Raw genomic sequence first — 27,735 nt, 5'->3', positions numbered from 1 at the left:
TATAGATTTAACATATATAATTATTGGAGTCTTTGTCCCCACTATAATTTTAAATTATTGATTTCTGTTTTTAAATCTCTGTTTTAAACTGCAGGAATATACAGAGAAAATACATACTTATCTTGGAGCAGAAATGCTGCTTGTGTTTTGTTGCAATAAAAAGAGATTTTGTCCTTTTATACTGCAGCTTCATTAGTTTTTTTTTTCAAAAAATCAAAATCTTGTTTGTTGTCAGAGATAATTTTTAACTTTGCTTTTTAAAATTTATTCAGAAACTTCTCTGACACATAAGTCAGAACACATGAAGGAAAGTCTTTCTCTTTTCTTTTCCCACCCTCTTTTTTTTTTTCTTTCAGACAAGTAACATAAAATATGTGTGTGGTGTAAGAACGTGTGCTAAAGTTTCATGTTTCAGGTAATCTCCTTTAAAATAATGGGAGTCTAGATTGCATCAGTTAGTTTAAAAACTGCTATGCTATTGGTAGGAAGAAAATGGGATTTGAGCCAAAATTTGCCTGTGTTACTGCCAAAGTCTGTATCAGATTTAAGACACATGCTTCTGCAAGCTTCCATGAAGGTTGTGAAAAAAGTTTTCATACAGAGTTGGATTACAGCTCTCGGCTCAAAACACTGGCCATTGCACTACCATCTTAAAAGCCTGCTGTAACACCGAGCACAGAATCAAGCAGATTTCTTACATGTTCTGGACCACAGATGGATTTTGAATGTCTCCTTGTGTCTTGATGGAAGATATATTAACTTCACTAACTGGAATCCATACCTGATCGCTTGTGAGTGTGTATGTGTACACATACAGATATATATCTATTTAAATCCTTATCATGATTTTATTTCAAGTGTATCTAAGATCTGCTTTAAGAAATTACATTCTCTAGAGGAACTTATAATTGTTTTGAGCAGCAAAGAGACAGATATTTACCCTCAGATGCTGGAATCCTTTGTGAGTTTATGAAAGAAATTCTGGAAGCTTTTCTGTGTTGGTGGTAGAGAAATGCCTTTTGAAACAGACACTTCCAGCTGCACAACAACGACTGCGCAGTAACCTGTGGATTTAAACATCAGAATGTACAAACCGTGGGCAACTGTGAATATTTTCATAATTTCTTTTCTACATCTGCTGCAAGGATCTGACTATGAGAATGGTTCTGTGAAAGTAAGTGAACTTTATTTACTGTGATTCTTAATAATACAAATTTCCAGAATTAGCTGCATTTAATGTGCACGGTAGTAGGTTTCTTGATGTTTTGTAATGGATTGTTGTTTTTTGTTTGGTGATGGCTTGGTTGCAGAGATGTGTAGTAGCCATAGAGGAAAATGAATCTACAAGGAATTTAAATCCATATTCTCTGTTTAACATTTTATTACTTTTTTACTAGTTATTAAGTACTTGTTGTATAATTTGTTCTTCAGTTAAAATTTTTGTTTCAGTTATGGAAAATAAAAGAAAAATCTGAAAAAGAAGCACAAGTCAGAGTATTTAGAATAATTGGTAAATACACGTTTTTATTTCATGCATTTATAATTTCAGGAATTAGAATGCTGGCATTGAAATTTTCCCTGTAAGAACACGTGTTCATCAGTTGTTCACTTGTTTGGCAGATATCAGAGGAACATTTTTCTTTTCCTTCATTAGAAAAGGTTACATAGGATTATAAAATAAACAGTAACTAGTAATAATAGAGCACATTGCCTGGAAACTAACTTTTCTTCTGAATATAGTACATGAAACAAAATTTAAGCTGAAGCCTCACCATGAGAGTAGGATTTTTCAGATCTGGCTTTGAGACAATGTGAGAACATCCAGGACAATCATTTAGAAAAATCAGAACAAAAACTGGAACAAGTTTCTACATGTGCAGTCTGTCCAAAAATGATTAATTCACTGTGTGGTCCAGAACAAATTATTTGTTTTTCACTAGCAGAGCAAAACAAGCTAATATTTTTTTTTCCACTTCAGAAAACCTTCTGCTTGCAAGCAATGGCCACACACTAGTCTGTGAGCTGCTGCACGCTGACCTGTGCTTTAGGAAAGAAATGCTAAGTTGTGTGCCTAATTGCAGACTGCTGTTGCCAGCCCAGTAAGTCAGCAGTGGTGAGCAGTGTGTGCCTCAGGATGACTGATGCCTGCTGACTGCTCACAAGCTTTTAATTTACAACCTCAGCAATCAATTCTTTGAAGGCATTAGGAGCAGAGCAACAAGCCTTGTTTAATACATTAACTTTGTGCATTGCATGACAAATCACTGGTTTTGTACCTGTAGGAATTGCTTCATTTAAACCAGAACGTGCTTTCTAACGCAGAACAGTAACCATTTCATAATTGGTAGGGGTGATAATTCTAGCCACATGTGGGACACAAGTTTATTCAGCACAATAGGAAAACCACTAGAAAGCCCTTTAACTGTAAACTTTGAATCCATATCCACTTTGGCTAGAGTAAATGCAAGAGCTCTTCTTGCTAGCTTATACTGGCTTACAGTTCATTCACTGTGATAGGACTGTCCATGCAACATAGGTACAATTGTGATTATTTTCACTGAAATTTGGTTACCACTGTCAAGCAGCCAGCTTAGCCACAGGCTACTGTTCTTGAAACAGCTCACTGAGAGTTTCCAAGACTGTCTTAAAGGAATCTTACAGGTCACACTCAAAAAGGTATCACACTCAAATGCTGTATTTCATTTGCATTGGCTGCTGATTGCCAAAAAGAAAAGACTGCTTGTTCTGGCTCTTTTGGTATGGACAGAGATTTTTGCTAAACCATTTGTTTTTCTTTTAATGTTCTACATAGAGTGTTGGCTCTCTGGGTTGTTTTCTCCTGTATGACCTGTGGGCTTCTGTGTGTGTACACATGTGGAAATATGCCACAAAATGTGCTTCATTTTACAGTGCTAGATGGCACACAGGGTTATGATTATTTTTACCATTTGCACCTCAAATTGAATTTACAGTACACAGAAATTATGTATTGCATTCACTTACCCTACCTTGTTTTTTCAAAGTTCTTTGAGATCAAGAGCAGCATTGCCTGGATAAAACTCACAGGTCAGGATGCAGCTAATACACAGCTGATGAGACCTAGGAAGGGTAAAGCACCAGCAACCTGCTCTGCCCCCTGTTATATGAATCCAAGTTAGGTGAGCTCTGCCCAGGACACCTGAAATTTTAAAACTGTTTCTGCTTCAAACCATCAGGTGGCGTCAGTGTGGTATCATGCAAGAGTTTCACGGGGCTAAGGGTTTGAATTCTCTTTTCCCCCTTCAAATATCCTGATTAAAGGCATGAATGTTAAAAAGCTTATGTACAATCTGCTGTGATCTAGCATCTCCACGGCAGCTGGCTTTTCCTAACCCTTCAAAACCTCCATCCTCTTTTGAGCACATGAACCCCTTTTCCACACCATGTACATGTATTCCTTGCCTGTTGGAGCTCTTCCTTCTTCCTCCATTCCCTGTTCTACTCCCACCACTTGACCTTTGTTCCCTTACCTCCAGGACTCAGGGACTCACTTTCCAACTGGTCTCTTTTTTGTGCTATCCAAGTGTCACCCTCCTTCCCACTTGCTTCTTCCTGGATGGGGACATCCTTCTTCTCTCGCAGACCCTAAGGAGTTTTGTCCAAGTTCCTCAGGCAGCCCTAATGGACACTTTTGTTTTCCAGTCATATCTAACCATGGCTTCCACTTCCCTTCTCCATCCATAGCTTCCTTATTTGTCCTTGTGGTTTTAACTGCCCCAACTTTCCTTTTCCTGACCCATTTCTTGTTCTGATCTCCAAAGATGATCTCAGCCTCCTTGGCCAAGCCTTGCCCTCCTCCATGTGTATTCATTTCCTTCCCTCCCACAGGCAAATCCAGCAGTTCCTGTCCCTGGATGCCAGACCCCTGTGGCCTGCGGGGAAAGAAGGGCAGGTCCTGTGCTCTCAGCCCCATAGGCTGGATCTGCACCCATGGGTGGCTGCACCCAGGTCCTGCTCTTCTCCTGAATGGAACCAGCACAGGACCCGACTGCTGCAAAGGCCTGGGAGAGCTATGTGGACTTTTTTCAAAGATAGCAGTGTACACATCTAAGGCAAAAAAAAAGGCACCTCAGGTGTCAAAAGTGCACATCTGTGATTCATAGTAGAGAAATAGAAAAAATTTTTTCACAGATAAAGGAGGAGCTTCATCCTCCACTGTGATCAAACCATTTTGACAGAGAAAGCAAAAAAATTATTAAAATAATTTTGAGGCAGACATCTGGTATGGAAAGTTTCAGTCTGAACATCAAATGTCTGCCAGTCAGGAGCACAACTGGAGCACAGGCTCATGGTGGGGAGCAGTGGGCAGCCTCAGACAGGACAGCACAGCCACGCAGGTGTCCAACAGGACTTGGCTCCAGAGCTGAACTGATGTCAAGGGTGGCCCTTGCCTTCCAGTGGCTTGGTTCAGGATGCTAACCTAATATATAATGTCCTCATGGAAAAATTAGATTTCCGCGTGGGTTTTCTGAAGACTGAGAATTATTTTTTTAAGTTTTTTTTTTTTTTTTCATCAGGAAATGCTTTAAAAATTCCGTATTGAAGTTTTTGTCCTGACAGTCTCTTACGTTTTGGAACCTCTCAGCTAGAGAACCGCAAATTTCACTGTCTCTCTGTCTCTCCCCCTCAAATTTTTCCTCTCCTAGAGCAGAAACAGACATAAACTACTTTTTCCAGAATTTTAAAATTAGATGTGAAGAGCTATGTCCTATATCCATCAGAGCTGAGGCAAATTTTTGCCAAGAAAAGCCAACAATCCATCAGAGTTGCTTCTGTCTTCCAACACTAAAACTGCCTCTAATGAGGCAGCAAGTTTTGATCTTGGAGAATTAAAATCTCATTGCTTTCCTCCTCAGTTCTGCTGCTTCACATTATTGATAGAGTGTTGGGGGACAGGCAAGAGAAAGGAACAACTGGTCCCTTCCAGGTTAGACTCGGAACCTTTTCCTTTTGCAGAGGTGCTCTCCCCATGTTGAACCCTCCTTTGGTTTTGTTAGAGAGAAACCCACAGTGGATAGGCCTGAGGGGTGTCCCTGAAATATAAAGCTGTTTTCTGATCAAAAGACCAAGGGGTCAGGTGTGCTAGCCGGGAGGTAAACTTGGCTGCTCCCTGTTACATGCACTCCTTTTCCTCAGCTAAATCTTTTCTACTTCTGCACTAAACACTGTTCAAGCCTCCAGTGGTGACTCTTGCTCAAACAGATCTCCTTGATCTCCGACTGTCCCTGTGAACTGCACAGAGTGGGAAGCCACTTTCCAAACACAGCTGGTACATAGTCCTTGTCCACTGGCAAGAGAGAAGCAGCACTTCCCCACCCTCCTGAGGCCCTGGACCACCTAAGTGGAAAATGCCTTGCCCTTGGGAAGGCATGGAAATACCGGAGAGCCGTCACACCACGCGTGGAAGAAATCAGGAAGCTCTTTACATCTCCTCTCCCAGAGCCAGCTGCAGTCTGTCTGTCTGTCCAACTGAAACAGAGCTCTGTGAGGAAACCTGAGCAGCAGAGCTGGCTGTAAGCTTTTGTCTCTGTAATTATAACTGACACTGGTTTTTAGATAGATCTTCACAGCTTTCTAAAATCTGCTTGCAAATGTTGCTCAGTTTCTAGAACAGTTGGATTCTAACAATCTTCTGTGTCATGAGACCTCTTCCTCAAAGGCAACTCCTGAAATTCCAGCAAAGTGCTCAACTGCTAGAAAAAGAAACTTGAAATGTCATTGGAAACAATTCCTTTGTTTAAACCAGGCTTTTCATCCTCAAATCCAGCTTCCTTTCAAAGTTAGGAAACACTTCTAAACAAATATTATGACATTGTGGTTTTCAGAAGTATTTCATTCCCCCAGTTTTTGTCTGCTGCTTTTGATTCTCTGTGATTATCATCTCTGATAGGCACAATGAGCCAAAAATGTGCGAAAATATACTTACAGCATTCCTGCAGAAATTATTGTTTGTGTTTTCCTTCAGAAGTGAAAAGCTATCAGGGAAGTTGTGAGGAAAGCCAATTTGTTCTGACTTATCTGCTACTGCCTTGACAAGGTGCACTGAAGGCAAACAGAACAATCCTGTATTGTTATCATGCCACAGAGCATCCGTCCTTGGCTCTTATCAGTTTGGAAAGGCAACTACTAACACGCTGCTACTTTATCAAGAACAGTTCTTGCTCATGAGAAAGAGCAAAAAAATCCCTCCCAGCTGCTGATCCAATCCAGCCCATCTCAGCTAGGATTTTAATGTCTGAGGATAGAGCAGAGCTTGGAAAAGTACACCAGGCTGTGTAGATTATTCAGATGCAGCATTTGAGAAACCAAATTATCAGCTGTTTGAAATTAAGCACTAATTAAACTTTGCCATCAGCTGTAGCTCACATCTGAAAGTCTGTGAAACCAAGGGGAGGCAAGAAGGCAAGTTCAGAGGGCAGTGGGCCATAATTTTGGTAATTAGTGGTCTGAAAGCAACCAAAATAAGCCACCAGCTCAGGCTCAGCAAATGTTGCTTGTTTCTGTTTTCTGCAGCCTACTGGTGCTTTCCTCCCCCAGGCATTTGTGTTGTGTATAACCAGTGGTGTGGTGGTATCAATGTAGGCTCCCACAGGAGGCAAGCAGAGAAAAAATATGCCCGCAAACAGGAAAAAAAACTGGTGCAAACTCTGGCTGGTGAGACCTCTGCCATGGTGCCTGCAGTTTTTGTTCTGATCAACGCTGCCACTATTCCACACAAGGTTTACTTGTGCCTTATCTCCTGGGGACACCATACCGGCATTTGGGAAAAATAAATGAGGTACAGTTGTTGTAGGAGATAACTCGTTCATTCTAATTCCCATTAAAAACCCTTGTACAATACTTTTTATAGTTATCACACAGTGGGATCTGTGAGTCTTTTAGGCCTTTCTCTCCAGGCAAGTAAGTCCAGTTACAAAACTGGCCTTTACCCTTTCTTGGACTTGGCTTTGAGACCATATTGCTGAGCGGGAAAAATGACCTGAGCTATGCTGCTGCAGGAGAGTAAATCTGATATGGTAACTTTCCTACAGAAACATTTATTCCTGAGAAATTTCTTATTCCTCTCACTATGTGCCATTCCCTTATCTACTTCTCCACCTGCTTCCTACCTCCCCAGCATGCTTTGCAAATCGTCATACATCTTGCTGGGATTTGAGGAATGCAAACAAAATGCTGAGTGCTCCCACTACAGCTGCACAGACCCCCTTTGCCTGTGTGAAGACCAAGCAGAATTTTTTTTTAACATTATGGCAAAAGAGTGATATATGGGCTTCTGTACCAATGAACAGCAGAACACCTGCACAGGCCATTTTAGCTTTCTTGCATTAAGAAAAAATCAGTTTCTTTTTTTTGTAAAAGACAGGGGTTTTTATGTATTTTTTTAAATGTTTTTTGCCGAAATGTGATTTAAGGTGCGCGAGCACTCAGCCGGTGGTAGGACGCCATCTAGGGTCCTTCTGCTTCCACAAAGTCATACTGAGCACAAACAATGAGTTTGGAGGAATGGAGCTGGACTCCAGGGATTTGGTAATCCAGTGTTGGCACCACGTGAATGGGTTTGGAAAGGGGTGACCACCTTCCTCCCTGTCAGGATGGGATTGCCTGAGCCAGGCTTTCACGGGAATCAGGCTGTGCTGCGTTTGACGGCTCACGGTCACCGACTGCAGCGCGGTCACTGCCGGAGTGCAGCTGGGAAGGGAATTCTATTTGAGTCACCATGAATTGCAAAAAAGTTGCATCATGTTACTATATCATATGTCACTTTGCACACAGAGAATGTGCCACAAAGACAGGCAAAACTTTTCACTTTAATTAGCAGCATGACTCAGAAACCATGTTAGGATACTTTTCTGAATTGCTAGGGAAATATTACTCAAGAAAAACTACAATTCCAGGAAAATGTGTGCGTGTGATTGGGGTAACATAAGTTCATTCAGTGCTGGCAATGGCTTTGCTTTGTGAGTGACATTTTGAAACCCAGCTGTCCAATTGGCTAGTCATATCTCCAAAACATTTATTAAAGTGTCTTGGGGAAAACCCAAAAACCAGTGAAAGCATTAACTGAAGGACTCTTCACCACATTAAAAAATATTTTCAAATATTAGAAGAATACATAGTCATTTGGTTTCATGCAGGTCTCTGTTACTGAGCCATTCCAAACTCACTCTCCAAACCCCAGTGACTTCCAAAGAATGGACAAATATCAAGGGGCAGTGACTACAGCCTGGACATGCTCTTTGTAAACACATTTAATGTGCTATTTTTGATGTGTGCATCCTGTCATAGTGTTGGGCCAGCACCTAACCTGGTGTACAGTGAAGTGATAATGTTCTAGCTGAGCTCTGTATTGAGCAGCACATCTGCCTCAACACATTGCAGCAATGCAAGACCATCTGAACAAGCATATTAGCAGAAGCTCAGAAGATGTACTGTAAGACTCCCAAAGTTGTCAGTAGAATTTAGGATATATCAGTGAGTTACCACACTGGAAGTTATGAATGTTCTTTGCGTGATCACTGTAGGAGGGACCTAAAGGTAAACTCTCAATGTAGTTGACTAGGCTTGAACAGGAAGAAAATCCATACCTTGGCAGACCAACTCTTTTCTTTCATATACCACTCTGGCTTTTCCATTACTGACAGCAAACTTATGCACAGTGGATGCTGTTACCTTCAAAATCACAATTGGAGGATGTTTCCTATGAGAGCCAAAAGACCTGGCTGTGGGAAGAAGCATTTGTTCAAAGAGAGTTGTGGCTGATACTCAAAATATTTTCTGGCTGATAAAAGTGCCTCATTTTGGTGTAAAGACCATAGTTCTGAGAGGTATTTTGATAAAATATTATCAGTCTCTGCTTTGGACATAAAAATTTATATGAAATATTCTGAGATTCATGCTTCCACAAAACCATGTCCAGTTCTGATGTTTTCAGTTATTTGCTTTCAATATTTTGGTTTAGTCAAGAGAGAATACAGCAATGAAAATATCTCATCTCCAAGGATTTTTATAATGTAAGTATGCTACTAAAGTGCAAGAAGTCTGATTTGTTTGCTGTAACACCACAAAAGATCTATTCTAGTTCAAAAGGCCATTCAAAATATAAAACAGCTGTTCTCTTGAAGCCCCAGAGAAGTTAATGTGATTTACTTGTGAAAACATATCATCTTCAGCTAAGGTAGAAGCTGTTTTATCACCACCTTCACCACCAAGTTTAGAAAATTGGTAATTAGGTCTCCTTCTTCAGTGGAAGTTAAACTGGAGACAAAGAAGACAGACTCAAGAAGGAGTGTCTGGAGGAAGCTTTTTGCCACATTGAACATGAGGTGGAGCAGTCTGGAGCTTCCTCCTCCTCTGGTTTTGTGCCTCAGTCAGACGATGTACTGGCAGGGTTTTAGCAGAAGAGACCCTCAAACATCACAAGTGTATCAGTGATAAATGTGACAGTCTCTGGTCAATGTCCCCCTGTCAGCGCTCTGCCACCTCATGCAACACCTGGCCAGACTATAAGTTTGACCAGTTTTTGTTCCTCCCAAACCCACAAGTGACATATCTACCAGTCCTTCTTTGTGTGCTCTGGCAACTCTGCACTGCTCTTGTTACAGGCCCGGGCTCAATGAAGTTTCTCTTCCAGCAGCCATGGCACACAGGACTTCAGGACGGAGTGATATGATCATAGTCACCCTTTCCTGAGAGGATGCACAGCCAAGGCCAACACTCTCTAACTCTCAAGGCAGACTGCAGAGATGTTTTAAACAGATTGTGGGTGAGGGAAGCGAAATTTTCCTGTGCCTGTTCTTCAGTGCTTGAGCTTCTTCAGGGAAGAAGTTCCATCCCTTTGTGTATTTTTTTGCTATATACTTGGACAATATAGCTGTATGCTTTCAATACAGCTCTCACTGGAGAAAAAACTCTTATTAAAAAGTGACAGCTGGAGATTTGTGTCACAGTGCCCAAACTTGTCCCCACTATAAACAGAATGCCCCTTCAGGTTATTAATGTTGTAACTGTGATGATCAAGTGAATGTTAATCTGGACAGAGCAGTGCACTGAGAGATATGAAACATTTTTAGAAGAGATTTGAGTATTTGTTTACAATATTTTGAAGGTGAAGTACTGCATGTTCCTGAAATTTCATCCATGCTTTTGAGATAACAAGGACTGTAATAGCTGCTTAAAAATCCCATGACAAGCCCATCATGTTTCAGAGAATAATTTTAGTAGGAAGTCAAAATATCTAATTGTCTCTCTATGGTCATGTTCACTATAATTAAAAATAGATTATTTGTGCGCTAATATTGTACAATGATACTTCCCGAGGGAATATAGCCAGGGATGCAACTTCATATATCAGAAGTTCATAGCTGACAGAGAATCAAAAGTATGATTTTACTGGAGCTGTTGAAAAGGAAACACTCTTTTTCTCCTCGGAAATGAAATACAAAGTGATGATAAAATTGCTGCATGCTAATATGTGTCAGACATGTGGCAGAGTTAGATGCCTCATGATGGATATTCATGGGGTACTTGTTGATAGGGCAGTAAGTCACTCGTCCAAGCCTCAAGTTTTCAAACTGCAGAAGATTCTCTCACTATTTTATTACCTGTTATGCAACACCCCAAGGATACAAGATGCTGTAGTATAGACTATATTTGTTATGATAAAATTCAGCAATGGTTGAGCCCCTGCTACCTAAAAATCATGGCTCGTCACTCTGAGCGATATCTTCTGTTTCCTTGGTACTCCCTTTGGATGAATGCCTTCCACTCTTTTCTCATGTATTTTGCTTTGGCTGTAGACACCAGGTTAGGTATCACCTCTTCATTTCATGTTTTTACCTGACTCCAAACTGATAGGAGACACAATAATGCTAAAAATACTACTAATAAAAATGAAAACCCTCAAAAGAGTTCTTACTGCAAAAACTCCACACAAGCTTGTTATTCTTACCAGGAAAATGTATTTTTTTGTGTCGGTGTCATAATGGCCGGAGCTGCTTGGCATTTTTCCTGCCAAGAGAGAACCAAACATTTTCATGGGAGTTCTCTTGAAGTTCCCTGGCCACGTCAGCTCACAGTCTGTGTGCTGGGAGCCACAGCACGGCTGGGCACACTGTGGCTTGGAGGCAGGCAATGGAGTGCTTTCTTCTGCAGTGCTGGCCTTCAGCCAGTCCAGGTCCTTCTGACCCTGGTGCGCTGCACTTCCTGGATAGTTATATCTGTGTACCTCATAAATTGCTTTAGTTTAGGAGAGGTTATTTAATCTCATTTGACTGCTCTCAGCTGAGTGGGATTCAGGTCTCCTCACTACAGCTAAGCTGGTGATCTGAGAATTCATCCTTCAGCATCAATGGAGAGGAAGAGGCATTTTGGAGGCACAGTTAATTCAACAGGCTTTAGAATGGGATGAATGTTCACCCAGTGGCCTTATTTTTCTCCATGATCTATGAGAGGAGTCTCAGATAAATAGTTCATATTCATTTAGGTGACTAGAATAATAGAATCAGATTTTTTTTTTCTATAATTGTGGGGTGGCAGGGAGCTGTAGGACCTCTATCTCCGCAAGATGAGCCTGCAACTATAATGAGTTTATACACTATGTCAAAATCACCTTGGGGAATGCATCACAGACGAGAAAAGAAGGTTGTTTTCAGGTATAGCACACACAGAAGCAAAATTCCCTGGTATTTTCTTGTGGTGATGAATCATCTACCTAGTATTTAAACTGGTTTGAATCTAGTTCTGAGATTAGCCTTCAGGCAGCACTGGAACAGGGAGAATTCACCTTCTGGTTGCATCAAGCCTTTGTCTTCTACATAACTTCTCTTGAACTGAATGCAGTTGCTACAGCTGCATAAAGCACACAACGCTGGCATAAAGGTTCAAAATGTCCTCAGATGCTGCCAACACAGGCTTTGTGTTCAGGTGCCCTCCTTTTGAAACAAAACTTCCACCCCCCAGATTGGTTAATTTTGAAAGCTTTAGTCTGACCTTATCTAAAGCCTGTTTGGCCAAGTTTGTGATACAATGGCATTAAGAGAATAATCACTGTGCTATGCAGCTACAATCTGCTTTCAGCTAGCAAGATAAATCTATTACCTTCTGTCTATTGCTTAGCTGCTGAGAGGATGGATCATAAAACAGTGCAAGGTTATCAAGAGGTTCCTTAATCATTTGTCCTGGCCCCAGACACAGTGGTAATGCTGAAAATTTCCACTGGTATTTATGCAGTACTTGCCATGACAGCGTCTGTGACCCTGACTCAGAAAAACGTTCCTTATCAGAAGAATTCTTACATGTGTTTAGCTTTAAGCAGAGGTTTATGTCCTGCTGTAGAGAAAGACTGTGAGGCTGGGGCTTAAGGAAAGTAATCATATGTAAAGCTTTCAAGATGTATTTCCCGGGTCTGTGAGCATGCTTGAGTACAGAGTGAAATGCAGGCAGATTGAGCAAAATATAAATTTCTATCAATTTTTATTTTTGCTTTCCCATGCATGCAAAGTATTATTCATCTGCAACAATGCCAATCATTCATGCGTCTGTTTTCTTAAATACAACCTCATGTTTTTATGCTATAGGTCCTCAAATAAATGTAGGCCCTTAGCAGGCTTTTTTTTTACTGTTGTACTCCACATCTTTCCTCTGTTGTTCAAAATACCTCCAGGAGGTGTTGAAACACATCATTAATGCTGCTGAAGAGAGCAGCACATGTCAAGAAAAAATAAAAAGGAGTTTTGCAAAGGTGGGTTCTGCTGGCTTTCTTAGACATAATTTTGACTTATTTTTCCTAAGCAGGAAATCTAGGAGCTTGTCAGGGTGGAGAAGAGGTGCAAACTGCAGAGCTGCAGTCCCTGAGAGGGTATGGTCAATACCAATACTCAGAAAGAGCCCAGTTTGAGCATGGCAGCCTGTCTGTGGGATTGTGCATCTGTATGACATGGTGCATAGGCCAAACATTGGACTAGCGTAAATCAGTGGGGAAATGAACTCAGTGGCTGATTTTAGTCAGTGTCCAAGGTGGGAAAGGCCGCTGAATGTATCATTGCTTTTTCTCTTGTTCCTTTCCAATGCTGACTACTTGTAGGGTTTTCCTGGCATCTGAGATTACTGGGAAGAAGAAAGATAGCCCATTATGGTTTCTTTTGGAAGGACAAGAGTTGTAATTATCCAAAAATCACAATGCTAACTCGCGTTATCATTTCCTGATGATTGCTCATAGCCAAGATAGAGGAAAACAGATATTCCTCTTTGAATTGAAGAATAATTTTGGAACATATGAGAGGTCAGTGTTTTGGAAAACATGTGACTTCAGTTAATTATGAATCTGGTTTTTATCTTGGGGTATGGGATCCATTTTTAGATAAGGTCCTTAGAAAATTTACATTAATAGCAGCAGCAAGCTGAGGAGGTAAGAATGAACTACTTAAACCTACTACTTTGATATTTGTTATTGATAAGTTCTACTCAAACATTTCTCACAGGGAATAGCATTATGTCTTTGGTGGACTATGGGCTGTACATTGCTGGGTACTGAAAGTTTAGGACATGTGGAGCTTTCCAGTAATATGGATCTAAAAGTAATTTTTTCATTTTGAAAGCATGGAAATGACATTGCCATGGTCCTTTCCCAAAGACCCCTTGTCTAATTTGTTTTTCTCTCAACTCTTAATGCATACTTTAAAGTTTCTGGGGTCGGAGTTCATGATTTTGCTCCCTATGGGTACCATGCCAAGTGCAGTGAAGTTCTGCTCCACATCTTGGTTGTAACCATTACAATCAACAACTTCCACAATGATGACAGCTCACCTCAGCTGACTACTAAAATCTATGTCAATGTGAAGGGAAATTGGATGAGGGCATGGAAGGGAAAAAAATGGATGTTCCTCTGGACTAGAAGGCTTACCAGCTCAGCCTGAGATAGGTTTCACTAGACTCCCATCTACCAGAATTATGGGGAAAGCAGTGAAAATAAACAATATAAAAGCACAGTGGAATCCAAGCAGTTCATGATGTTGAGAGCAGAGTGGAGAATGGGAAGGGAACCTGGAAGGAAGGAAGGAATGTAGACATCAGAGAATGACTGAAAAAGGGAGGTAGGGATATCTGCAGAGTGGGAAAGAGCATGTGCAGATGGCTACAGTCAGGAAAAGCAGTCAATGATTCTGTTCCTCTTTTGCTCTTTGTGAGGAGCTGGATCTCCCAGAAATGTCAGTGAAATGTCAGTCTGACATCTATGTGTCTTCCCTTTGCTCTGTGGCTGAGTGAAGAGATCCCCACCTGTTCAAATGCTAGATTTAACTGCTTTCCACTTGCTATCAAGGTGAAAGGGCATAAGATCCTAAATCAAATTACAGGAAAGTTTGGGACTCTGTTGAATCTAACACCCTCCTCCAGTTTCACATTTATTCACATTTCTGTCCAAAGCTGCACTCTTTTAAGTAGGTCTTTTCAGTCAGCCAGAGCATGTCTATATCTAAACAGAGCTTGAATTTAAACAGCAGTATATGAAAGAAGTCTGCAGACCTGTGTGGTGCCCTATTGCACTTCATCCATGGTATTATCTGAGACTGTAAGAGGTTCTGTGTTTTTATTCGGTGCTGTCCTTTTCAAAATAGTATGATCAGAATTGAATACTTTGGAAAGATTTCATGACAATGATCTATTTGGTGCAGCTGTGCTATAGGAAGACAGGGGCCAGCAGAAGCAGTTCAGGCTGTAGGGCTTTGTCCTGCTGATGCAGCTGATGCACCTTCTACATTTTTCATTTTTCAAGCTTTTACTTTTCAATGCTTTTAAGTTGTGGGAAGCCACCTCTGTGGTCAAGGTGTACTAGAATGAGGATGTCCTTCTGGTGGCTTAACTGTCTGCTGTGTGCTCTAGCAAGCATTTAGAACAAGGTTCTAGATAAGAGCATTGTAGTACTCTCAAAAAAATCAAAAGAAACACATAAGGGGCTTTTCACTGTTCCTGTTTTGACACTTAGCAAGGCTGGGGCAAAATTCAGTGCTTCTCTTCAGATGTTTTATACCCCAGATAGCTGTGTTGAGATATGTTTGACCAAAGATCTACCATACTGATACCTCATGTGATCTGGTGAGCCTGGCCTTGCTGGTAATTAAAAAAAAAAAAAGACTTTCAGTGTGATTTCAAATCAATCGTGCTCTCAAAGTGTCTACATTTCTTGTCTTTGCTGTAGAAGGAGCTCAGGGCAACCAGCTCACAAACAAAATAGATGTCCCCACTGTAAAATCCTATAACTACTTGAGATTCAGACCTCCCCTAGACACCAGCAGTGCTTTCAGCTCACCATCTTGCCTAGTGTCAGCAATGCTCAGAGGCAAAGACCATACTTTATCTCAGTGCTGTTGTTACAGGAAAGGTCACCAGGGAATTCTGTACTGAATAGGGAATCCTGTGAAGTTAAAAAGTCAGCTGTGAAATGTGCTCCCTCTGGGAAGAAGCCAAATATAAGAAGCAGGAATACAATTATTCTTGTGTTATCGTGGTAGGCAACATCAAGCTGCAGAGCTTGGATCAATGTTAGGAAACATTAGAGAAGGGGCAACAGATTGCTTTCAGGGCTGAATAGCTTAGGCAAGCTCCTGTTTTGCTCATCTAATAATCAGGGCTTGGTTTAGTGGTGAACACAGTGGTGGTGTTGGGTTGATGGTTGGACTTGATGATCTTAGAGGTCTTTTCCAACCTTAACAATTCTATGATTAATAAAACCTCTTGATATAGGAGTAAGAGAAATTGAGAAGCTAGTCACCCCAAACTGCTGACTCCTACAAGAAGTGCAGGGATATATCTTCCAAGTTCTAGAATGCTATCATCTCATTTTACAGGTTCTGTGTAAATTAAGTCTAGTTTAGAAGTGTTGGATGCTGATTCAGCTAGAACATTATTTTGTACCACAAAGAGAGAGGAAAAAAAGTTAATGCTTAATAGAGTTCAGTTTTGATGTCTTTGGTCCCATTACCATGCCAGCTCTGGTCCTACACTTGCATGTTTTGCAAGACCAAGGAGACCGTTTGTGAATGGGAGTGAACATAAGCTGTGGTTCTTAGAACAAATAAGTCTTGACGCATTGACCTCAAGATGAATTTCAGCTTTCCTGGATCAGCAAAATTCTGGGTATCTTGTTTGTAAAACTGTCTAGAAATTCAGTTACTGGTGCTAAGCATTCACATTCCTTCTGAGCTATTTGTCCATTAGTATTGAGATGGGGTTTCTAGTTTTGACCACAAATGAAATACATGAGAAATCATTCACCTATGAAGCAGCCATCTCTATAATGAAATATGGCAACTTGCTAAAGCACAATATAATGTTCTGTAGGGGCATAAAAGGAGAGCAAACAAATTTTTCTGAGTTAACTACTTAAGGAATTTTAGGTCAGTGAAAGGCAATTACCCAAAAATTAACTTGGCCCATGTGTACAGGCTAACATCTGTATTGTTGCAAACTAAATGCCACAGATGTCTTTATAACAAGTAACAGATGCACTCAGTGCTTGGATTTCAGATCTCATCTAAAATCTTCCTGTTATAGGTGGCCCTTTCCCTCACTCCTTCCCCAGCCCCACACAGAGCACTTGCTTGCTACTGGTTCAGACTGCTGTCTGCTACACACCTCATGGACAGCCTCTTGTACTACAGCCTTGCTTTAAAGAGCTGGAATTTTATGACGGCCGGCAAGTCAAAAAATACAGTTCACTGTACGACCAGAGAGTACAGCTGAGAGAGCACCAGCCCAGTGCAACACAGACATTTACAAAGATAACCTCTTACTTGTGTTGGAGAGTGTTTTCAGCAGATCTGGTGAGTCAGTGGAAATAAATACTCAGTGCCTTGATAAAGGCACAAACACAGATGTCAGAAAGCAGCAGCCAAAGAAAGCAGTATTGTTACAGGATGCTGTGCAATATGAAGTGTTAAACAGCCATTTTTAAAGTGAGTATTAACTTCAAACTGATGGTACAGGTCTTTGTAGGGAGCTTTCTCCAATGGAAGCAGAGTGGTCATGAACATCACACAGGTGGAAAATGCAATGACTGTGCTAATGCTGCTGCACAGCCACAGCTCTGAGGCCAGGACCCAAGTGTAGTCACAATGGGAGAGGGCAGATGCATCCTGAACTTTGCAGCATGTTGGATGATGTGCTTGCCTGCCATATGGATGGGTCCTTGTACTTCGTGCAGCTTCCAGCTGTATCACCTGACCCTGCAGTGCTGTCTCTTGGCTGGAACCAAGTTTTGGCACCCGAGGTGGCTTGTTGCAGAGGCACATGGGCTGGGCTCATAGGCTGAACTGATTCAGGTGTAGGGTGACCTGGGATTCACTCTGGCATGACTGGCCAGCCCAGGCAGAGCAGTGATGTAGTCAATGTCCACCAGGCTCCCTGGAGACCAGGGACACAGTAAAGTCTGCATTGGTCAAATAGTTCTGAAGGCTGTGATGAAGAGGGTGAAGAAGTGGACATCTCCCCTTCCCAATCTTTGTGGGCACAAATCCTGCAGATAAGTCTGGTGCTGGGCACTCTCAAAGCCTGGGATATCTCTGTGTGCTGCTCCAGGCACACTCAGATGTGCTCAGGAATGTGCTGCCCTTTGGGACAAGTGCTCTACGTGCTGCATTGGGGACAGGCTGCAAAGTGCTGCCTTTCTGACTTCCCCCTTTCCTTCCAGAGGACATCTCTGTCAGCACTGGAGCGGTCAGAGCAGCAGATTAGGAGAGCATCCAGCCTGGAAGAGCTGCTTCACATCACTCACTCTGAGGACTGGAAGCTGTGGAAATGCAGGCTAAAACTCAAGAGCCTGGCCAACTTAGACTCCCGCTCTGCTTCACATCGCTCTACCAGATTTGCTGCTGCTTTCTATGATATCGACACACTGAAAGGTAGGTGCAGGTTTGTGGCCAAGTCTGATCTCAGCGTCAAGGCCCCTCCCTGATTCTGATCAAGGCTGCTCCCTGATTCCCCCTCCCACAGTAAACTGTGAAGGAGGTAAGGGGTTTCCTAGAATATACCCATACTAGAAACAACAGGGCATGTCTGGAAAATGACTTTGTATGAAAAAGTGTCAGAAAACAGCCCGAGTACACCTCCCTGTTTTGTGGCCAAATCAGGCTTATTTTCTCTGCATACTCTCCAAAGGGAAAATGTACTGTTCAGGGATTTGTCAGTGCATAAAAGAAAGAGAAGTCAATGTACAAAAACCAGGTCAGAATGACTGGATGAGGGGCTGGAGAGCAGCATTGTGCTACATCTCAGAACTTGCTTGCAGGCAGAAATGAATAAACTTTACTGCAGGCAGAGAAATCCCTTTTTTATTAGGTGTGCTCTGATACAAGGCACTGCACCAGCAGCAGTGTCTGTGTGGGAATTGAGAGAAAGAAGCTGTTGCCCTAACCTTGATCTGTTTGAGGAAGTTTCTCCAGAGAAAGGATGACCTTGAGGCAACCAAGCAGCAACTAAAGGTGGAGAATCACAACCTACTCCTTCCATCTGGAGCAAATATGAATATTGTTCCTTGGAGCTGTGATGCTCAAGAGGTATTACATATTCATGGATGAAAAAACAAAAGATCAGTTACTATATTTTGGTCCAGCAAATGGACATCCTACCTCAAAGCTAAACTGTAGCCTAATGAAGGACAGGCTAAGATAATCTTTGTTGTCTTTATCCTGCTGTGATATTATCATATCACTTTCCTTTTGGGAAATCAGATATTACTGATCCTGTTCCAATACTACTTTTACAACAACCCCAGCCACATTCACACACCATTACTCAGCTAAATTATGTCTGAACAAAGCCTTAAATTGCTTCTCTGAGCCACAACACAAATATGTGTATACAAGTGCCTGTCTGAAGAGGATTTTCATATCACAGGCATGGCTTTAATCTTTTCACAGAAATTTTGTATAGAAAAAAATTTAAAACAAATACATAAATAAAGAACAATTAAGACAGATTTCAATAGTGATAATCATTTTGTTTACGTACCCTTGTAATTCTATTCAAAAATATTAAAAATCCATAGAGTTATTTTGAGTACCCAGAGTCAAATGGTGTAATCCTCTACTCACTGTTGCTCATTTAATGAACACAAACATTTCTGCAAAACTAAAACATCCCTTTTGTCAAAACAGCATGACAAAAGGAGATGTTATTAAATGTTACTGAGGCAGGGAACATTGAAATGGGCATTTTTCAATGGCAGAATAATGTAACTCAATATTTATAACGTAAATAATATTCAGATAATAAGGTCACTATGACATTTAGTGTGCTGTGAATTATTTGAGATGGTCACAGGGCTGGAGAACCTCTCCTATGAAGTCAGGCTAGGAGAGCTGGGGCTGTTCAGCCTGGAGAAGTGAAGGCTCCATGGAGATCTAATTGCAGCCTCCCAGTGCCTAAGAGGGAGCTGCAAGACAGCTGGAGAGGCACTTTTCCCAAGGGTATGTCGTGAAGCTAAGAGAGGGTAAGTTTAGATTAGATGTTAGGAAGACACCAGAAGAGGTTGCCCAGAGAAGCTGTGGATGACACATCCCTGGAAGTGTTCCGGGCCTGGCTGGATTGAACACTAAGCATCCTGGTCTAGAGGAAGGTGTTCCTGTCCACAGCAGAGGGGTTGGAATTAGATTATCTTTGAGGTCCCTTCCCAGCTAAACTGTTCTGTGGTTCTATTTTACTATGATCATATTGATAAAGTTTTCTGCTTGGAACAGCTATTAGGTTGCTTGCTATTTTCCCTTTGAAAGTCTAAATTTACATATAGAGATTTCAGCTTTCTCATTAAAAGTCAAGGTGCTGAAATTCAAGTTAAGAAAAGCCCATTGGGGCTGGCCATTCTTCCATTCAAAGTGGAATTATCCCAGGACAGCAAGTACTTTTGTTCTATTATATTAATATGTTCAAGGTACTAAAGCTCCTTTTAAAAAAACACAAGCCCATAAACATGTATTTCTTTCCCACACGCTTTCCAGCCATGAAACAGCGACCTTTCTGCCAAGTGCATCTGTTTTGTTTTAATAAAATGCTTTGCTGAGAAGGCTGGGTCAAGACTTATCATTGTTTCACTAGAGTATCTTCCACAGCACTCCAAACTCCACTGGGGAAAATTCAGGACTTTATTCCCTCTTTCTAAAGCTTTAACAATGAATTCACTGAAAGTTTGTGTCACTTCATCAAACCACAGCCTCCCCTGAGCTGCTCAGTCACTAAGGACTGCAGCACTTTCAAGTTGGAGACTGTATCACAGACAAATTTCTCAGAAACTGCTCTGTGCTTGGTCTCAGAAATGACCAGGGTGACAATGGGGCATTCTGAACAAGATATGACACTCACTTCCTTGGCAGCCAGTTCCTGTAGCAGCCCTTCTGCTGGAGAAGTGGTTAATAAAGTGAGGATGTGTGTAGCTGGAAAGGTCATCGCTGCTTATGCTCATTGAAGTGACATCTGAAGTGATTACATGCACATACATTAATGAGTTTGGCAAACACTTTATTTTCTATTTTAATGTTAGGATGAGATTTGTGTTTTGATAGAACTAACATTACTCTAGAAAATTCTATTAATTGTAATGATTATTCTTGTCTTAATTTATGCCTCTTCTTCACAATTCAGACATCAAACTCTTATTTCTTGTACTCTCTGCATGACTGAAAAATGGAGCAAATCAACTCTGTTGTAAGACTTTTCAGGAATAAGCAAAATTATTTAAATATACAAAGTCTGTTGAAGAAAAAGTTAAAAATAACAAAAGGAAAGTCAGGAATGAGAACAATAGATCTTCACCTGAAGGAAAGTATAGCTAATAGGTTAAAAGTATTCCAAGATTTCTTTTTTGTCAGAACTTCACTGTAAATGTAGGCACTGCTTTTACAATGGTAGGGAGGTGGACTGCGCTGGAAGAGAGAGCATTTTTTTAATGGTATAAAAGTTGCTTTTCATATTTCACAAGCCTGATGTAAGGGGTAAAGAAGAAAAATGTTTTTCATAATTTTAAGAACTTAAAGCATAAGCATTGGTGACTCATGAGCAATTCCACAACTTGAATCAAAAAAGCAAAAGGCAAAAAAAGGAGAGCCACCTCTTGACAAAACTCAAGACTGTATTATGTTGATTAGGTAAATGTCACTTTTTTCTCTGTCTGGCTCAGGCAGTTAATACATTATTCCTTCTCACAGTCAGAATTTGACAAATCAGTCAAGCCTAGTCTACTAGTCTACAGCAATTCAGATTTTGAAAGATTCCACTGTGTTCTGAATAGACAGCTCACATTTGAATTCATATTCCTGTTATTCAGGAACCCCCTGGTGGTACTGAGGTGTGAGACTGTTTGTCTTGGATTTCACTGGGCATTTTGGAAACTGTGCTCTCTGGCTGACATCCACCAGGAGTACTCAAACCCGCTGACCAGAATCTGGTAATCATTAATGTGCTTTTGCACTAAGACCCAGGCCCTGCTGGGTCCGTGGTGGGGTACACTCAGATAGAAGATAAAGTGACAATAAGGAAGGCTACCCTGGAGCAAAGGGGAACAGGATGTGGTCAGACAGACACTGTGGAGCTGGGGACCCTCAGCTAAGGGAAATCAATGCAGCTTTACCTGATCTGCTGGAATTAACTGAGATTTTGGTCATTTGCATTGAAAGCTAAAGGCAGATACATGTAACAATCTCTCTGCCAGGGCAGCTGGTATAAGTTACTGGGATAATTTTGCACTCAGACTCCCTCTGGCCCTTAGATTGATCCAAATAAGTGCAAATTGATCCAAGTAAGTGCAAATGGCCTGCCAGCACTTAATTTTTTTTTTATATAATGCTTCTCCTTCACTAATCAAGAGGTTTAGCTTTGCCATGATTGTTCATAAAAATGCTGTTTTCTCCAGTCATAGATGAAGAATGGCAAAAGACTCAGTGTGTGCCAAGGGAAACCTGTGTGGAAGTTGCCAAAGAACTGGGTACAACAACCAACAAATTTTTCAAGCCTCCCTGTGTGAATGTGTTCAGATGTGGAGGCTGCTGCAATGAGGAGAGTCTCAGCTGCATGAATACAAGTACAACTTACGTGTCAAAAACGGTAAATGAGGCTATTCATCTGTTTTCTTTTTACCCTGGCTCACCAAAAAGGGAGGGGAAGGAGGATGTTTGGTTTCTGAGATCCTGTTATGAAAGATCTGTCTGCACTATCATAACAAACAGAAGAATTAATTTTTTATCCATGTGGAGTGAATGCAGGAGTGTGAATACCATTTTGCCATGTTGCATTATTAAAAATTGTTTATATATGTGTAGAGATGGAAAATCAGGTCCTGAGAAAGTAACTGCAGGCTCATGATGATCAGAAGTTATATCCTTCTTTAATATATTGTCCTTGGACTGGAGAGCCCTTGAGAGCATTGTCTCCTGGGAATCTTCTGTATCCAAGGTTTAACCCCAGAAAATTTTGTTGTGTTGGGCTGCTGTATTTCAACATTATCATCCATAACAAGAAGGCTGGCTAATAATTTTGGAAGTGCAATTTTGCAAGCCAAAAAAGGAGACATATTCATCAGGAGAGACCAGATACTGTTAATTAGCATGCCTCAGGATCTGAATGTCCCAGTTCATACTCGTCTTGGGGAAAGAAAAGCATAAACCATTAGTCAGTTACTAAATAGGTGCAACAGGTGATACCCAGGTTTTAATGAGCAGTCCCAAAAACGGAGCATAGGGTAGCCAGACAGCTTCTTTCTGTAGACTCCCACTAGAGGCTATGTGCAGAGATATCTTGCTCCAGTGGGTGACAGAGCAGAGCTCCAAGTTTAGTACTTTCAATCCACTCTGTGGCTGAATCCATCCATCGTTCATCAGCAATCTGGTCTAGTGGGTGGCACCCCTGCCCATGGGAGGAGGTAAGGGGTTGGAACTGATCTTTAAGGTCCCTTCCAACCAAGCCTTTTTACGATTCTATGATTCATACCCACAGATGAAGCACAGGACACGGGTCCTCTTTGATAAACCTTCATCTTGTGCATTCCTACTTCACTTGGCGTAATAAATGAAATTCTACTTATGAAAAGCCTTTTCTTTAAAACATAATAAAGATCAAGGGTGATTGTTTGAAAAAGAAAACTGAAACCCTTATGGGGAACAGGTCCAATCCACTTCTGTATTTATTTTGTGTTTGTTGGAATGTAATTCCACTGTGTCTGGTTGTACTGGAATATAGCTGGAGTAAAATAAATCAGGACCTGTCCTTCTTGCGTCAATGCTCATTAGTTGCTTTCATTCCACACCCGAAGGAGAAAGCTGTTATGAGCTGTTGGCCACACAGAAGACATCTGATCAGCTCAGGGAGCTAGGTCAGGCTAAGAAGTATTTATTTATTTATGTGTTTTTTGAGCAACAGTTCATAAGTTTGTTGAAAAACTGCAATTTTGCAGAGTGTAACATTCCTTTAGCATCCTTCAAAATAAGCATTCCCTCAAAAGTCCCCAGCTAAGTTCCATTTCTGGATACACCACCATCAGTTCAGATTTATTCACCTAATGGAATTATTCCCATATTCTCTTATTAGTGAGAGGATTTTTTCCCTTGGTATAAAATATCGACTGCAGGCTATTGATACCACCTAAAGTTAGACACTGCCACACGTAAGTTTTAATGCCTAAGCAGCCTGCTTAGGAATACTCAGTCCCTGCAGGAGGATGCAGCTTTAAGCCAAGACATGCTGGCACACCAAGATGTGCCCAGTTCTTTGGTTTCCATGGGAAGGAAGCTGGTTTGAGGGGCAGAGGGAGTGTGGATCCTTTCAACAGCTCCTGCACATAGCTGCCCAAGGAACCAGAGCCACCTCAGGCCTACTCAGAGATCACTCAACAACCTGGATGCACTAAAGGCAGGCTGCTTTGCTCCTTGAGCTCCTGCTGTAGTCAACACAGAGAAGTTTCCAGGATGATTCCCTGCAGAAACCCAGCTGAAACAGAATGAACTTTCCTCTATTTACTCCTGTTTCTTCCCTCTCTGAGGAGGCTTTGGGGGTTAAGTTAGGTCCCTAAAGATGCATACTGTGATTATACCCAAGGACAGTTACATAGGTCTCTGTAAGTAGTAGAGACTCATCTGATAGTACAACCAAAAACAAAGTTCTCAACACCTACCTCTTTCCCATCTGGCCCTAGCATCCAAAAGAGGTTTTTGTGTTTGCTTGCAAAGTTTTGAGTAGCCTTGGGTGTTTAATAGCTGTAATACAGCACTAGGATGCCCATTTTGGCAAGTTTCTACCTTGATGGGCATTGCTGACTCTTCAAAACCCTCAGTGCACTTCTGCTCATTTATATTTACGGTAACTATCTCTAGGTAAGAGCAAGGGTAGGGAAAACGGTGGAAAAGAATACAAGATTTTTCTTTAAAACTGTTATTATTAATTACTATTAATAACTAATTATTAACTGTAGAATGAAAACTGAAAAAATAAATGTTATTTGTGCCATCTAGCTCTTTGAGATCTCGGTTCCCTTGACAAGTGTTCCCGAGCCTGTGCCCATCAAAATTGCCAATCACACGGCCTGTAAGTGTACATCAAACACCCAGCGCCAGCAGTACACCATCATACGAAGGTCTGTCCAGTACCCTGAGGAAGATGGGTAAGTTCCCTCATTTGCAAACTTCTACACACATTGAAATTGTTTTCCTGATCTGCATGTTATAATGGTCCATTCTCTTTCTGTTATCCCAACAGGTTTTTTGAATAACTAGGCTTTCACTCAGGGTTAGAAAATTCACCCAAACCATGTGAATTTTAAGTGAATGCTCATCAGAATCCAACAAACTGTAGGCCAATTCAGCAGCAGCTGGAGTCACTAAGATATTTAGGTTCTTTAGCAGGGACTCAAAGTGCTCATATGGGCACTATGCTCCTCTGGAGCTATTTGAGAATGTGAGCATAGATGTTTACAGCCTGACACAGCAACTCTGCTCGTGCATTATTTAGCCAGGGCACACTGAGTTCTGTGCTCAAGCGAAAGCCCTCTGTCACACTTTATGGCATCTTGGGTCAGAATCAGTGTGAATCTTGGCTTTTCACTCTGATCCAGTCTTGGTTTGCATCTGTTGGGCTCATGGACAGGAGAAAAGTGACCTCACATCTCACTCCAAAATGTATCATAAAATACTAGTACTCCAGGTGAGAAAAGGCTACATAAATAAACAAAGACTCTAGAAACTCAAATAGCTTGAGTGACTCACTAGAAATCACCTGGAAAATCTCTGACGAGCCCTGCATTCTGCTTATTCCCATCACTGCCCTTGAGTTGGGCATCAGGGTGGCGAGAGGTGTCATTTCAGCAAGCCACTCCAGCCCTCCCTCAGCCTGCTGGCCACTCTGAATCTGCTTCCTTGACAAATACAGAAGAACCTCAGTCTTTTTCCAGTTTGTGAGTTTCCCTCCTAGAGCAAAGGGCCTGAAAGTCAGTCTGTTCCTCTGACACTGAAATAGTCCCCTGTGCATCCATGAGCATGGGCAAATTAAACTGGAACTGAACCTTCTGGCAGCGAGGCAAAATTCAGTGAAGTTACACAACATGAGTACTGCAGGACAAAGACCACGTTGCCTGGGGTAAAGCTGTTTTATGGAAAAGTGGAGCTGCAAAACTGTACCTCTTTCCTAAGGCTGTAGTCTGAAATAGGTGCTAAACTCCCCTCCTGTGTCACTGGGAGCCAGGGAGCTCCCCCCTGTCACCAGGACCAGCCAGACCCTGTTCCTTCTGTTGGCAGCAGTAATGCACACAGGTCTTCATGTGGGAGAGATGGCTGATCCAGCACACCAGCAGCTCATTTTGCCAAATGGCTACTCTGATGCCACTAATTATATATTTTTTAATTCCTATCTCAATTTCTTTTTCTTCTAGATGCCCCTTTACCAACAAATTTTGCCATAATGGATGGATCTGGGATAGTGACAAATGTGAATGTGTTATAGACACACAGCACTCCAACAGACGAGAAGGTAAAGATGGAATGACAAATAGACACTTTGGCATACTCTCTCCAAGCTCTTTGTCTCTCATTCTGGTCTTCTCACCTGTTTTACATTGAGAGAGTTAAAGTTTTTATTCCACATCCCTAGATAAGATTTGGATTATGGTATGGAAACTCACTTGAAAATAAACACATATATGTGCTTCCCCTCATCTCATGTTTTTTTGCTTGGATGTTTTACTCTCTGTATCAGCAACCTGAGTAGGACATGGAAAAGTATATATAAGATTTTGTGAAGTAGGCATCCTGTGCAAATTTTTATTTTACACGAGCCTTAAATTGTATGATGGGCATTAGGGAAACTTCTTAACTGTAGAAAAAATGCCCTAGAATACATTGCATGGAGCAGGTACTTTTTTATTTATTTATTTTATTTTTTGTTCTTAAGAAAATAATTAATAAGCAATAAGATAGACAAAACCAGTCCTGCTCATTAGCTGGAGTCAGTGCAAAAAGTTATATAACCTTTCAAAATATCTGAGTACTTTTAACGATAATCTTAAGTTATTTAGGAATCTTTCAAACTAATATACCCTACATATTCAGGAGTATGTACACTTCTTCAGCTCTGTGGAAGGAAATGGAAGAGGATAAAGTTTGTAGAAGAATAGTAACTGCCATTCTTCCTCTGCTTCTGCTGTAAAATTTTAATTTGTCAAGGAAAATTGCAGTAAATATTCTGGGTGGTAATTGTGTAAGTCTAAACTTACTTACTAGCAATAAATATTAAGAGAAATAAAATTTTCTCTAAGTCCTGTGTAAAGTTTTTAAAAATTGTTTTTGTCAGGAAATTGTATTGGTCAAAATAACACAATCATAGCACTAGAGGAAACAGAGAGAGAAATAAACCTTGCCTTTGTGCTTTAAGCTACATTCAGCAAGTGAAAGAATAAACCACTCAAGGCAACAATAAATCAATCTGGCAAGCAATTCCTACACTAGCAAACTAAAATAAAGCTAAATAACCTCATAAACTGGTCTATTGATTGCAGTCTCTTAATGTTAATAAGCAAGAAATAATTTGCATAGTTGTTTCTGTTGGATCTTTTCTCACTCTGGATAAGATCCTCTGACCATCAGGTTAGGCAGTCAAACACAAGTTAGATATTTCAGTCCAGAAAAGATTAGTACTGTATTTTAGATTGAGTCTGAAGAACTGAGAATAGCCAGAGCCCTCTTAACTCAGAGTCTTTTGTATAGTCAGCTTGGAGCATTAAAATCTGTGGCTTGTGTAATTATGGCCTTTGCTGACATACACTCAATACTTCCTCAGAAAAAAATACCATTCTCTGAAGTACATTGTGTTTGGCAAGTGGCTGGGACAAAATAACTTAAAATCTGTCTTTGATGTTGAAACAAAGTGAGATTGAAACACTCAACACCACTTCACACATGCCAGGTTTTATCACCCAAAGGAAAGGGTTTGTCTTCCAAGAATTTTGGGCAGACTTCCTCCTTGCTTTCAATAGGCCTTAGGTTTTTATTCTGTTGAGATACTGGTTTTTCATCATTGAGTAAATAATAATGAAAGTTTCTTTCAAGTAAGGTGCAAGCCTTTGCTGGACACTGAGATGCGGGATCAGATGGCAGAGGTGCAGCTTACATTTCACATTCCATGGGTTATATCCAAGAGCTAATTGTAAAGCTACAGGAAATTACCATCCCAATG

The 27,735-nt window shown here is 41.0% G+C and overlaps 1 protein-coding gene across 1 annotated transcript in view; it reads left to right on the top strand.

Moving 5' to 3' along the window:
• The first annotated feature begins 582 nt into the window (after nucleotides 1-582).
• VEGFD (vascular endothelial growth factor D) overlaps nucleotides 583-27,735 on the top strand; it is a 30,176-nt gene continuing 3,023 nt past the window's right edge. The window contains exons 1-5 of the mRNA XM_041416544.1: nucleotides 583-1,174; nucleotides 17,723-17,933; nucleotides 21,935-22,125; nucleotides 24,525-24,673; nucleotides 25,937-26,034. Coding sequence (XP_041272478.1) covers nucleotides 1,085-1,174; nucleotides 17,723-17,933; nucleotides 21,935-22,125; nucleotides 24,525-24,673; nucleotides 25,937-26,034 — 739 coding nt within the window. The 5' untranslated portion in view covers nucleotides 583-1,084. The remainder of the gene's footprint in view (nucleotides 1,175-17,722; nucleotides 17,934-21,934; nucleotides 22,126-24,524; nucleotides 24,674-25,936; nucleotides 26,035-27,735) is intronic.

This window comes from Onychostruthus taczanowskii, unplaced genomic scaffold (assembly GCF_017590055.1).
Source record: "Onychostruthus taczanowskii isolate IOZ18803 unplaced genomic scaffold, ASM1759005v1 scaffold52, whole genome shotgun sequence".
In the NCBI taxonomy this organism is placed as follows: Eukaryota; Metazoa; Chordata; class Aves; order Passeriformes; family Passeridae; genus Onychostruthus; species Onychostruthus taczanowskii.
This window is presented reverse-complemented; position numbering and strand designations above follow the sequence as displayed.